The 13,963-nt window shown below is 44.2% G+C and overlaps 2 protein-coding genes across 2 annotated transcripts; both read left to right on the top strand.

Moving 5' to 3' along the window:
• Positions 1-9,539: 9,539 nt before the first annotated feature.
• C2H20orf141 (chromosome 2 C20orf141 homolog) lies at positions 9,540-10,133 on the top strand. The gene is made up of 2 exons (XM_047537813.1): positions 9,540-9,805; positions 9,896-10,133. The coding sequence occupies exons 1-2, from the start codon at positions 9,540-9,542 to the stop codon at positions 10,131-10,133; spliced, it is 504 nt and encodes a 167-aa protein (XP_047393769.1).
• Positions 10,134-10,877: 744 nt separating this feature from the next.
• Positions 10,878-11,357, top strand: Tmem239 (transmembrane protein 239). Its single transcript, XM_047537915.1, has one exon. The coding sequence runs from the start codon at positions 10,902-10,904 to the stop codon at positions 11,355-11,357; it is 456 nt and encodes a 151-aa protein (XP_047393871.1). The 5' UTR covers positions 10,878-10,901.
• Positions 11,358-13,963: the final 2,606 nt, after the last annotated feature.

Raw genomic sequence — 13,963 nt, forward strand, 5'->3', positions numbered from 1 at the left:
CAGCTTAAGTTCCTCTTTTCCTATTGGTATTCCTTTAATTTCTTTAGTCTGCCTAATTGCTCTGGCTAGAGTTTCGAGGACAATGTTGAATAGAAGTGGTGAAAGAGGACATCCCTGTCTTGTTCCCATTTTTAAAGAGAATGATTTCAGTTTTTCTCCATTTAGAATGATGTTGGCCATGGGCTTAGCATAAATAGCCTTTACAATGTTCAGGTATGTTCCTACTATCCCTATTTTTTCTAGTGTTTTGAGCATGAAGGGGTGTTGTATTTTGTTGAACATTTTTTTCTGTGTCAATTGAAATAACCATATGATTCTTATCCTTAAGTCTATTGACATGATGGATTACGTTTATTGATTTATGGATGTTAAACCATCCTTGCATTCCAGGGATGAACCCCACTTGATCGTGGTGCACAAATTTCTTAATATGTTTTTGGATACGGTTTGCCAATATTTTGTTAAGGATCTTTGCATCTATATTCATCAAGGATATTGGTCTAAAATTTTCTTTCCTTGATGTGTCTTTTCCTGGTTTGGGTATGAGGGTGATATTAGCTTCATAGAATGAGTTTGGTAGGGTACCCTCCTTTTCTATTTCCTGGAATACTTTGAGAAGTATTGGAATAAGTTCTTCTTTGAAGGTCTTGTAGAACTCGACTGAGAATCTGTCTGGTACTGGGCTTTTCTTGGATGGTAGATTTTTAATGGCTTCTTCTATTTCATTGCTTGATATTGATCTGTTTAAATTGTGTATGTCCTCCTGGTTCAGTTTGGGAGGAGCATATGTCTCTAGAAATTTGTCAATGTATTCGGTATTTCCTATTTTGTCGAAATACAGATTTTCAAAGTAGCTTCTAATTATGTTATGTATCTCAGTAGTGTCTGTCATGATATTTCCTTTTTCATCACGAATTTTAGTAATTTGAGTTTTCTCTCTCCTTCTCTTTGTTAGTGTGGCTAACGGTTTGTCTATTTTGTTTACTTTCTCAAAGAACCAACTTTTTGTTTTGTCAATTTTTTGAATTGTTTCTTTTGTTTCAATTTCATTGATTTCAGCTCTGATTTTAATTATTTCCTGTCTTCTACTACTTTTGCTGTTATTCTGTTCTTCTTTTTCTAGGGCTTTGAGCTGTAATGTTAGGTCATTTAGTTGTTGACTTTTCATTCTTTTCTGGAATGCGCTCCATGCAATGAATTTTCCTCTTAGTACCACTTTCATAGTGTCCCAGAGATTTTGATATGTTATATCGTCATTCTCATTGACCTCTAAGAATTTTTTTATCTCCTCCCTGATGTTTTCTGTTATCCATGTTTCATTCAATAGCATATTATTTAGTCTCCAGGGTGTTGGAGTAATTTCTGTTTTTTTTTCATTGATTTCTACTCTCAGTCCATTATGATCTGATAGAACATAAGGCAGTATCTCTATTTTTTTGCATTTCCTAAGGGCTGCTTTGTGGCATAACATATGGTCTATTTTTGAGAAGGTTCCATGTGCTGCTGAGAAGAAAGTAAATCTTCTCGTTGATGGATGGAATATTCTATATATGTCTATTAAGTCCAGGTTATTGATTGTGTTATTGAGTTGTATTGTTTCTTTGATTGGTTTGTGTTTGGAAGATCTATCTAGTGGTGACAGCGGTGCGTTAAAGTCACCCATAATTATTGTGTTGTGGTCTATTTGATTCCTGAAATTGAGAAGGATTTGTTTGATGTACAGGGATGCACCATTGTTTGGGGCATAAATATTTACTATTGTTATGTCTTCCTGATTTATGGTTCCTTTGAGCAGTATGAAATGTCCTTCTTTATCCCTTCTGACTAACTTTGGCTTGAAGTCCACTTTATCTGATATAAGGATGGAAACCCCTGCTTTTTTACTGAGTCTATGTGCGTGGTAGGTTTTTTCCCATCCTTTCACCTTTAGTCTGTGGATGTCTTTTTCTTAGAGATGAGTCTCTTGCAGGCAGAATATTGTTCGGTCTTTCTTTTTAATCCATTCTGTCAGTCTGTGTCTTTTGATTGATGAGTTTAGGCCATTAATGTTCAGGGTTATTATTGAGATATGATTTATATTCCCAGTCATTTGGCTTATTTTTGGTTTTTAAGTTGGCTTGGTTTCTCCTTTGAGTGGTTTTTCTCTAAGGTAGTTCCTCCCTTTGCTGACCTACATTGTTGTTTTTCATTTCCTCCTCATGGAATATTTTGTTGAGAACATTCTGTAGCATAGGCTTTCTATTTGTAAATTCTTTTAAGTTTTGTTTATCATGGAAGGATTTTATTTCATCTTCAAATCTGAAGGTTAGTTTTGCTGGGTATAGGATTCTTGGTTGGCAACCATGTTCTTTCAGAGCTTGAAATATGTTGTTCCAGGCCTTTCTAGCTTTTAGAGTCTGGGTTGAGAAGTTGGCTGCTATCCATATTGGTCTCTCCCTATATGTAATCTGATGCTTTTCTCTCGTGGCCTTCAAAATCCTGTCTTTATTTTGAATGTTAGGCATTTTCATTATAATGTGCCTTGGTGTGGATCTGTTGTGATTCTGTGCATTTGGTGTTCTGTAAGCCTCTTGTATTTGATTTTCCATTTCATTCTTCAGGTGTGGGAAATTTTCTGATATTATTTCATTGAATAGGTTGTTCATTCCTTTGGTTTGTATCTCTGTACCTTCCTCAATCCCAATAATTCTTAAATTTGGTCTTTTCATGATGTCCCATAGTTCTTGGAGATTCTGTTCATGATTTCTTACTATCTTCTCTGTTTGGGCCACTTTATTTTCAAGATTAAATATTTTGTCTTCATTGTCTGAGGTTCTGTCTTCCAAGTGGTCTAGTCTTTAGGTGATGCTTTCCGTTGAGTTTTTTATTTGGTTTATTGTTTCCTTCATTTCAAGGATTTCCATTTTTTTTTTTTTTTGAGAATCTCTATCTCTTTATTGAAACGATCTTTTGCTTCCTGCAGTTGTTCTTTCAGCTTATTGGTACTATCATTCATTGCCTGTATTTGCTCTCTTATCTCATCCTTTGCTTCACAAATCATCTTAATCATGTATAATCTGAAGTCCTTTTCTGACATTTCTTCTAACATACTGACATTGAATTCTATTTATTTAGAATATAGATTTGTTTGGATCATTTTCTTCCCTTGTTTTTTCATGTTGTTCATGTATCTTCCCCTCTAGCAGTGCAGATCTGGGGTATTGCAGATTTCCCCCTATAGGCTTATAGTGGCCCTGTAGGTTTCCAAAACCCTTTCTTTAAGGGGAGATCAATATTAGCAGTGCCCAATTCAGACACTATGCAATCCTAGACCAAATAGCCCATATGAGGACAATAACAAAATTGTCATAATAAACAGAATGAATTCAAATAATATCTTCAGTAAAACAAACAGATTTGTAATAATGTCTGCAGTTTCTAATGGAGGACAAAGAGGATGCAGAGGGATGTAGAATGTGGCTGTTAATGGGATAAGAAAAGAATATACAGAAGTTCTAGATCATAGAAAGGGTGAGAGTGTAATCAAAAGAAATTCAATGTTAGCATGCAAAAAAGGAAGAAAGAGACTCTGAGGGAACAGGTAAACAAAAGGAAAAGAGAACAAGAAAAGTAAAGAAATAAAAACTTAAATTTTGTTCAATAAGGAGAAAAAAGAAAATCTATAGTGTAACAGTCATATAGTAATGAAACCTCCCAGTCTTCAGTAGCCTGATCCATGAGAGGTACCTGACAAGGAGCTTCAAGCCTCCAGCAGGTGTCTCAGGATGGGATTTGCCCCACCTAAAGATCGGAGCTATGGCTTCCAAGATTATCCAAGATGGCCACTCTGGCTTTGAAATGTGTTGGCAAATGGGGACCTGCAGCTCAGGGTGTGGCCGTGGTCAGCTGGAGGTCCTGGAGGCGGGATGCAGTTGGTCAGGCAGGGGTCCTGGAGGTCGGGTGTGTTTGGTGTGGTTGTGGGATCCTGGAGGCTGGGTGCAGCCTGGGGTCCTGGTGATAGGGTGCAGTCAGTTGGTCTGGGGATCCTGGCGGCAGGGAGCAGTCAGTCAATGTGAGGGCCCCAGAGGCAGGGAGTGATCGGTCAGGCTGAGGGATCCTGGAGACGGGGCTCAGTCAGTTCGGCCAGGGGTCATATGGGGCCTGGCTGTTGTCTCAAAATGGTGGCAGCCACGTGTAATCAAACCTGCAGGTACTGTAACAGTGAACTTCCAGGCAACAGCAGGCAGCTGGTGCTCCACTGGCGATCAGTTTGCTGACTGTTGTCGGAAGATCGGGAGGTGAACCTCATGTGTTGAGGGATGGATAGGAGTAAGGCAGGCGATGGACAGGCAAGAGGCAGCCAAATGGCGGATGATAGACGCCTGACAGTGAGCAATCTGCACTCAAAAAAGGTGTCGATATGTTGGCAGACTGCAGGTCATCACAGCAGACAAATGGGGTAAATGGCAGGGGATCGATAAGCAGCAAAAACTGCCTCACCAAGAAACAGATATCCTCTGCTTGAAACCGGAGTTACAGAGTGACAAGGCACTCAGCCTGCCTCTAGTCCGCCATCTTGTATCTAGTCATGACTTACTTTTTAAACTAAATTATCTTTCTCAAAATACTAGACAATATAATTTTCAAGGTAAATCACATTAAGGTTTATAATAGGAGACTCTTCCCTATGCCTTTCCATTTTTCCAAATCAGTTACCTTTCATTCTTCGTTATTTCTCCTTGTTTTTATTTCTTTGCTTCTGTTGCTATTTTTTGATTCTTCAGTTTAGATGTTACCCCTGGATTTCCTACTATGAAATTAAAGATGTAACTTTCCTACCTGTCTACACACAAAACACACACACACACACACACACACACACACACACACCAGATTCCCTTCCTTCTATCTTTCCAATAAAGCTAAATAACCATTTGGAGTCAATAGTCAATACTTTTATTATGATCATGTGAATATTGTTCAATTTTTTTGTGCTCTGTAGATTAGAAATTGTTTTATTATTTGCTTGGTTTTCCGGGTAATAACTGTTAATTTAATCCCACAATTTCCATTAGAACTGATCATTTACTTTGAATATATTTAACATGTTAATAATCAATTGATTTTATTTTCCTCTGAAGACATTTTTCCTAGAGCACCTATCTTCTGGTCCAGGTTAGGTTGGTTGCTCTCTTCACATGAGGTAGGAGTAACATCCCAGATCTTTTGTCGTCATTCCTATACTATTTTTAGACTCATTTCTCGAATGCCACATTATCCTTTGTATTAGTTTGGCTCCTTGTTTTGCTGAAGCACATCCTCCAGTAACCTTCTCAGAAAGCGTGTATGCAAGGTCAAAATTTTGAGAAGTTGTGTGACTAAAAATATTCTCTTCTCACAATGGACAATCATTTGGACAGATATATACTTCTATATTCTAAGTTATTTCCCCTTGGAATTTAAAAAAAAATTAATTGTAGATGTGTAGATGGACACCATACCTTATTTTATTTTTATGTGGTGCTGTGGATCGAACCCAGTGCCTCATGCATGCTAAGCAAGTGCCATACCACTGAGCCACAATCACAGTCTCTCCCCATCAGAATTTTGAGGACATTTCTTTTTGTCTTCTGGCTACTAGTGTCGGTATTTGAAAGTCTGATATTCTGGTCCTACGTATGTAATCTTTATACTGATAGGAAGTTCCCTGTAGAAAGCCCCAATGATTTGAATTTTATCATGTGATATGAATTGGTGGGACCATATGGCCTAAAGACTCATGTCCTTCAGTTCTGAAAAGTTTCTTAGTTTTTGAAAAAATTCTTTTTTATTGTAATTTTCTAAAACTAACATTATTCAAATATTGGTCCTCTGATTTTATTGACCTTTTTCTTTTCCTTTGGATTTTAGTTATTATTCTGTTTTCCAGAAGATTTCCTAAACTCATCAGAAGTATGCTCTAGCATTAGTGAATTCCCTCAGTAACTTCTACCTCTGGTAACTGATCGCAGCCCAGATGCACTTCATACTGTGGGTGTAGTCCAGGAATCAAAGTGGTCATGCAGGAATCAAAGACTTGCCAACCCTATCACCTCATCCTTCCTTTTCTCAAATCATACTTTCACCATATTTCAGTGAGTCAGGATAGATCTAGTGAATCCCACTTTTGACACTAGTGCTTTTCTGGGGCTCCAAAACCACCCTTGTGTTCAGTGATTCAGTTGAAGAATTCAAAGAACTCAGTAAAGTGGTCATACACATGGTTATAGTTTATTACAGAAAAAGGGTACAGATGAAAACCTGCAATGGAAAAGGTGCATAAGGCAGGGTCCAGAAAATGTCAGGCACAAGTTTCTGGTTGTCATTTGGAAATGGAATTAGTTCCATTAATTCTTTCTGCACAATGTGTGACAACATACAGAGAGTATTGCCAAAAAGAAAGCTCACCGGAGCCTCGGCATCCCAGAATTTTACTAGGGGTTGATTGTGTACATATAGTTGGCTGTCCATGTGGCTGACCTTAATTCAGGCCCTCCAGAGACCAAGATGAGTGTGCATGGTCCAAAGTCCCCAGAATAAATCACATTTGTTGGCAGAAACTATCTGATGTGGTCCTTGACTCCCCTGTAAATGAAGACACTTGCATTAGGCAAAATATTCCAAGGACTTAGAGGTTACCCAGAAAAGAGACAAACCATTCTTTAGAATAAGCAGGAATTAGATAATCCAAACTTACTGAGTTAATTCTTTACTGCATAATACCCACTGACATATGCTATTGGTTCCCCGCTCAGCCCCCTTTACCAACTATGCTCCACCCCACTGGGGTGTTTGCTGCTCTTAGGTCACAGCTGTCTCTCTCTCCTCCAGACAAATGCCCGCAGCTGATCCGTACTGCCTCACCCACCTCCTAGCCACCACCTCTCTCCTCTTTTCTCCTGGAAGGAGCCACAGCCACTGACTGACTGACACAGAAACATGATGGGACAAACTCAATAGTGCAGTGCACCTTCCAGAGCCACTTGCAGTCTGGCTCAGGTTAGAGTCCAGCCAAGACCACATCCTCGTTTAGCTTTTATCCCTTCCTGGTCCTACTTTCCTTTCCTCACTCCCCTAAAAATTTTCCTCCTGAGAGCACTACCTCTGTAAATCACGTGTACACTCTGCTTCTAGGAATTATGACCCAGTGTCAGACACAGTACCTGGCACATAGGAAGCACTTAATAAATGATTGTTGAATGAAATAAACTCTGGCCCCATGTGGTGGTGCATGCCTATAATCCCACCAGTGGTGCATGCCTGTAATTCCAGTGAGTGACTCAGGAGGATCGCAAGTATGAGGCCAGTCTTTGCAAATTCATGAGGCCCTAAGCAACTTAAGTGAGAGCCTGTCTCAAAATAAAAAATAAAAAGGGCTGGGGATGCAGCTCGGTGGTAAAATGCCCCTGGATTCAATCCTTGTAACAAAAATAAAAATAAACTGAGTAAATCTCAAATGGAACTCTCCAAGAAATATATGCAGAACTCCTGGCACATAGCAAATCTTTTTTTAAAAAATATATACAATTTTTATTTGTTAATTATATATTTTGTTATTTGCTTGTTTTAGAAATATGTGACAGTATAATTTATTTTGACATTTCATACATACATGGCGTATAACTTCCCATTCTCGTGGTTGTACATGATGTGGAATTACACTGACCCTGTATTTATATATGAACATGGGAAAGTTATGTCTGATTCATTCTACTGTCTTTCCTATTCTCATCTCTCTTCCCTTCCCTTCAGTCCCTTTTGTCTAATCCAAAGAACTTCTATTCTTCCCTTGCCACCCCTCACATGTGTGTCAGCATCTGCTTATCAGAGAGAATATTTGGCCTTTGGTTCTTTGGGATTGGCTTGTTTCACTTAGCTTAATAGTCTCCTATAATTTCATTCTTCTTTGTGGCTGAGTGATATTCCATTATGTATATATGCTACATTTTCTTTATCCATTCATCTGTTGCAGGCACCTAGGTTGTTTCCATAGCTTAGCTATGCACATAGCAAATCTTTAAGGAGGATTAGTCACCCCCTGTTCACCAACCCCTTGCATTATCTAGTTTCCTCATTTTGGTGGAATCTTTGGGATATGACCCTCAGATATGTATGTCCAGGAAAGAAATCTCATGCATGCATCGAGAATTGATTTGGCTTGGGACAATCTTAAACCTTAATATTAATTTGCTCGTTTACAAAGACAATTGGAATTTACAGGGGAAAAAAAGGTAGTATACTCTATTAAACCTCATCCCCTACTATACATAACCTATCCCCTGTTATACCTAATCCCTTTAGAGACAAATCTATTCCAAAATCCAGCTGCTAGATAAGGAGAGCCAGAGCAAGAGCAATTGGTGGATGATCCCAAGGGCTAGTGACCTTGACGCTATGGTCTGTCAAGCCTGTCACTACCAAAGAAGTCAAAGCTTTAAGCTTGAGTCTTTGGGCCAGATTCTTTTTATCTATTTCCTCTTCTCCTAGAGGCTGTATGGTCACTGTCTTCTTTGCCCCTACTCCCATCAGTTTTCCTTTGAAGTAAGATATGGGGACAATGATTAAGTTTTCTTAATTATGACTCATTTCTACTCTTGCCTTTCAAGTCGCTACTCTTGCTGGAATACACACCATCCATTTACAGATTATCGGTGGAGATTGGTTTCTTTTCTAGGTGACCAGGCCTATCATTACATGATCATTTTTCTTAACTTAATTCTCAGAGGGTAAATTAAGCCTCAATTTGGGGTCTGCAGTCTGTAGTCCTCTTAGGTATACAGAACCCCATTTCTGGAACCCCAGCATCCATAACACATCCCCCAAATTATTGTGCCTAGAACACCAAAACAGCCCCCCTCCTACCCCATCCCCATTTAGCAGGACACCTGAGAACGCAGCCCCAGAAAACCTCAAGTTGCATCCTGCATCCCAGGAATGCAGATCTGAAAAATCCCACCCACATCCCACAAGCATCACCCCACTCTCAGGGAAGAGAGCTGGGGACGGAGATTGAATGACTTGCCCATTCATGCCTGGACAAACAGTTCTGGGAACTACAGGAAGAAGAAAGCCCCTCCTCCCTTGGACAGCTGCCCAATCAGTGTTAGAATTAGGATGCCTTCCTGATAACCCAGATCCCATGGAGGGCCCTAGGACCAAGAGTTAGCAAAGGCAAGAGGATGAATCTTAGTTCTCACGACTGACTGGCTTACTGGCCAAAGCCCACCTAGGCCACCAGCGCTTATGAGGCGAGACCAGCTGTAGCCCCCTCCCTATCCCAGGACCCTGCCTGGCAACAGGTCACAATGCCCCAGCTGTTCAGTGCCAGAATGGCTGATCAAAGTGGGAGGAGGTGAGAAGGGTTTAGTGGGTGGGCAGGGTGGGAGGGGAAGACACCCAGGAGCCCAGTTCCTACACTCTGAGCTCACCCTTGAGGGTCTGCTAGGGTCCTACCCGCTCCTACTCTCTCCTCCCTCTCCTCCCTTCCAGCACTAGCTCTTCCCATCACCTCCAGCTCCTCCATGACCCGGCTCTGCTTACCCAGGACCAAAGCCCTTGTAGATCTGACCCCACTCCCTTCCAAGGGCCTAGGTGCTGGGGAGGGATTGGGAGGACCAGCCCATCCATGTGTGTCCCCCTGGAACCCTAGCCAGGCCCAGCTCCTGGACAGTGTCCTGGGGCTGGGGGCGCTAGGGCTGACATTTCGAGCAATCTTTTGCTCGGCTGGCCCAGCCCTGCTGCTGCTGCTTCTACTGATCAGCTTCCTCACCTTTGACCTGCTCCATAGGTAAGCAGCCTGGTAGATGGGCATTGTAAGCAGGCGGGCCAGTGGCTGACTTCCCTGATCTCCCTCTGCTGCTTGCTTTTCTCTCCACAGGCCCTCAGATCCCACTGTAACACAGCACAGACTTCTCACAAGGGACCAGAGTCAGGGAGCCGGCGAGGGTCCAGGACAGCAAGTGGCTCCTCTCCTCCCAACGGAGGCAATCCCGGGACAACTCAGCCTCCAGGACGCACTACTCCTGCTGCTCCTGGGCCTGGGGCTGCTCCTGGGAGCCCGTGGCATGTCCTTGGCCCTGCTGGGTGTAGCTTTCTGCCTCCATCCTTGGGCCTGAGGGCCCTCCCCAAATACTGAGTGCCCTTCAAAAATACACTGGTCATCCTGCTTCTTGAGGCCTCCTTTCCTGCATCCTAGGCTAGGCATGGGAGAGAACACTGCTTTATTCCTAGCCTGAATCTCAGAGGACCTGTGGTTCCATAATATGGACAGAGGATGCCTGGGTCTGGGGCCTGGGACCAGCAAGAGAAGGCAGGATATGAAGCAGGGAGCCCCTCAGGCAGGATGTGGCAACCTTCTCAGGACCTGCAGGTTGGGGACAGCCATTCTGGCCTCCTCTGTGGTTCTAGAAAAATGAGGGTTCAGAGAGAAAGACTTGCAAGGGAGTAGGGTGGAGCTGGTTATCAGTCATACGGGAAGGGACAGGAATAGGGAGGGTTTGCCACAAGAGAGTATGAGAAACTACCTCTGCTGGACTCGCCAGGGTCCCTGCTAGCCTGGAGAGTCCATGGAGAGGGAGTCTACAATGACTCCTCTCTTGGCCAGACCCCACCCCAGCCCGGGTCACAATGGGGCTCCTTTGGGGAGGTGGGGGAGGGTAAGAGTCGGGGCTCGGACCTGGCGGCCAGCCTGTCCTGGGTGCAGCAGGAAGCAACATGACTTAGGTGACTCTATCCAGGTAAGTCCTGGGTCCAGTTCAAAAGCCCTACCCTGCCCACATGGATGCCCTCCCGTCCCATGCACTCCCACCCACCCTGAGGTCCCAAGCATCCCCAGGGCTGCTCCTGCAGCTGGCCTGGCCCTATCCACAGGTGCACCAGCCGTGATGCAGCAGCCACGAGTGGAGACGGATCCCATCGGGGCCGGCGAGGGGCCGCGGCGGGCGGTACCCTGGTCGGTCTGGGTCACCCGGCAGGGCTGGGTGCGCTGGTGGGTGTGCCACATGCCCCAGAGCTGGGCCCAGTGGTGGACCACATCAGGTTGGCGGCAACCCCTGCAGCGCGTGCTGTGGGGTCTGGAGGGGATACTCTACCTGCTGCTGGCTCTGATGCTCTGCCATGCACTCTTCACCACCGGCTCCCACCTGCTGAGCTCCCTGTGGCCTGTGGTGGCTGCCGCCTGGCGCCACCTGCTGCCAGCCATCCTGCTGCTGGTGCTAAGTGCCCTGCCCGCCTTGCTCTTCACGGCCTCCTTCCTGCTGCTCTTCTCCACACTGCTGAGCCTCGTGGGCCTCCTCACCTCCATGACTCACCCAGGCCATCCTCAGGACTTGGACCAATAGAAGGGCATCCCCATTCTGCTGCCTGTGTCTGTTGAGCCCTGACCTAGGGCGTGAGCCCTGGGGAGAGGGAGGGCAGTGGGACCTCAGCAGGCCCCAGGCTCCCAGTCTCAACACAAGTCAAAGCCTGTGGTGTCGCTGGAGCCGACAGGTAGACTGGCCTGGCCTCTTGCACCTTCCTCAGGTTGATGCTGCAGGTACCTGGTGTGAAGGGCCAGGCTTCGAGGAGACAGGACAGATGGTTTGGCCAAGGGCAGAGCTTGGTCAAGTCTCTAGAGCACCCATGTGGATGTGGTAATGCCACTGGGGTTCCCTTGCCATTCCTCCCATCAGTCCCCTTTCCACTTTCAGAAGGATCGCAGGCTCTAGAAAGGGCCCCACTGACAGAAACCTACACAGGAGAGGGCTGACCAGAAGCCCCACTCACCTTCCAGAACTTTTTGCCCAGGCATTCCTCCTTCCTGTTCTTCCTACTTTCTGCCTCAGTTTATACCACCAAATCTGGAAAATGGGCTAACCAGGATAGTGAGTTTTACTCTTTTTCTTCCTTCCTTCGTTCCTTCCTTCCTCCCCCCACCCCCTTTTTTTGTGGTGCTGGAGATTGGACCCACATGCACTCCAACACCAAGCTACACCCCAGCTCCTACATATGCATTCTTTTAAGAGTCCTCGTGACTGTTATGGAAAAACAAGCGAGTCCCATTGCAGTCACTTACACAATGTGTGGCCTTGGTCAATTCATTCTTTTGAGCCTGAGGGTTGACTCAAGCCTGTCACAAGGTTGACAAAGGCAATACCTGCTTGCAAAATACTTTGTAAAGGCAAAAAAAAAAAGAGAACATTCTGTAGGTCTTTTGACCCAGAAGACTGATGAAAAAGCAGGAAGCCTTCCTAGGCTTTCAGAGAAATGCTTGGTCATGTATAAAATTTTGGCCCTGAGACGGGAAACGGAGGATGGATGGTGTAGAGAGATGTAAAAACGTCGTGTGCCGTGAAATCTCAAAATGTGCAGATGTTGAACTCTTTGATTGTGAAATGCTTGGGACTGGGGCTTGGTGCCAGGAGATGCTCACGTGGCTGTGTGAAGGGGGAGAAAACAGTTTAGGCATTTCCCAAACTGACCCAGCAAGCTGCTCACAGCCCAGAAAGACTTTGCAAAGTGGTGTCACTTGATGCTCCAGATTCTGGCCCTTTGCACATCTGTTGACTCTTCCAAACAAATCCTGGGTGATCAGTTATTACCAAATAAAGTATATGAAAGAAAATTTACCCACAGTTGGGACCTGCCCACCTAACTCCCACTCAGTCCCTCACCCTCCCCAACTCCTGACCAGTCCTGGCTCCTACTTTATATTTAACCCTAAAATCCTTGCTCCTGAAGCCCTAGACCCAAGACCATACTCAGGTCCTAGGGAACAACCCTGGATCATTTTCCCAAAATCCACTTACTATATTTTTGTACAAATGCCTTCAGCTTCAGTTTCTGAAACCCAAAGACAAATCCTTTCAGTTTCTCTATAGTTTTCCCTAAAACATGGCCTCTGGTAGCAAGAGCAAGGTGGGATACAAAAGTGGCTTAGCTTTATGGTTAGCATGATGTACTTTGCTGGGACTAGGCTTAAATCTGAGCACTCACTTTTAAGCTCTGTAGCATTGGTGACAATTACTAAGCCTTCCTGAACTTCATTTTAAGGGTAAAACAAAGGCAAGGACACCTGGGATGTAGGGAGAGTCCTTGGACCAACTCCTAGCATCACCCACTAGAGCTCTATCAATCATGACTATCCCACTTCAGTGATGAGAAGTCAGACTCAGGATGGTCAGTTACCAGCGGGAAAGTCAAGACACTTGAGTCTCAAACCCCACTAACACTATGGAAGGGAAAGGCCATACAGGGTAGGGAGAACACAAAAACCTAACTGAAGACTCTGCAGCTTCCCTTGTTCTCAAAATTTCCTGTCAGAGATAAAGCCCAAGTCTGAGGAGGTCATAAGTCAAACCAGTTGTTGTCTGATGGGCCTGACTCTTTGGTGGGGATGGACCCTAGGATGCCTGACCTGGATTCATCTCTGACTTGCTATGTATTACTATCCAGGAACATCATCTCTCTGGAGACTTGGGGCCATTCCAATTAAAAGAAAAAGGAGGCCTGGGCCCACACCAGATGCTTGGGGGGACAGGATGTGGGTAGGAGCAAGAAAAAAGGCTTTCTTTTCCCCACATAGATGTATACCTTTCCCCCTCCTGTCATGGTGCAGCCAGACTGGAAAGCGGAAGGGCAATCCTACTTACTAATTAGACCAACACATACCCTGTGACCCAGCAACCCCAAATAAATTCTTACAGAAGTCCACAAGGGCCTTGATTTTCAAATTGTGGCTCAGGACCAGCAGTATAAGCATCCCCTGGAAGCTGTTAAGAAATGCAGAATCTCCCCACCTCTGATCTATTGAATCGGAGCCTGCTTTTTAATAAGATTCCCAGGTGATACTTACGTGCACTAACGTTTGAGAAATGCTGTATAAGGGGATTTGTTTGAGGATATACTCCTGCACGGCTATTGGTGGGAGCAGGAAGATAGAAAGGTAAAGCATGAACCAAAGAGAGGT

Source organism: Sciurus carolinensis, chromosome 2 (genome assembly GCF_902686445.1).
Source record: "Sciurus carolinensis chromosome 2, mSciCar1.2, whole genome shotgun sequence".
Classification (NCBI taxonomy): domain Eukaryota; kingdom Metazoa; phylum Chordata; class Mammalia; order Rodentia; family Sciuridae; genus Sciurus; species Sciurus carolinensis.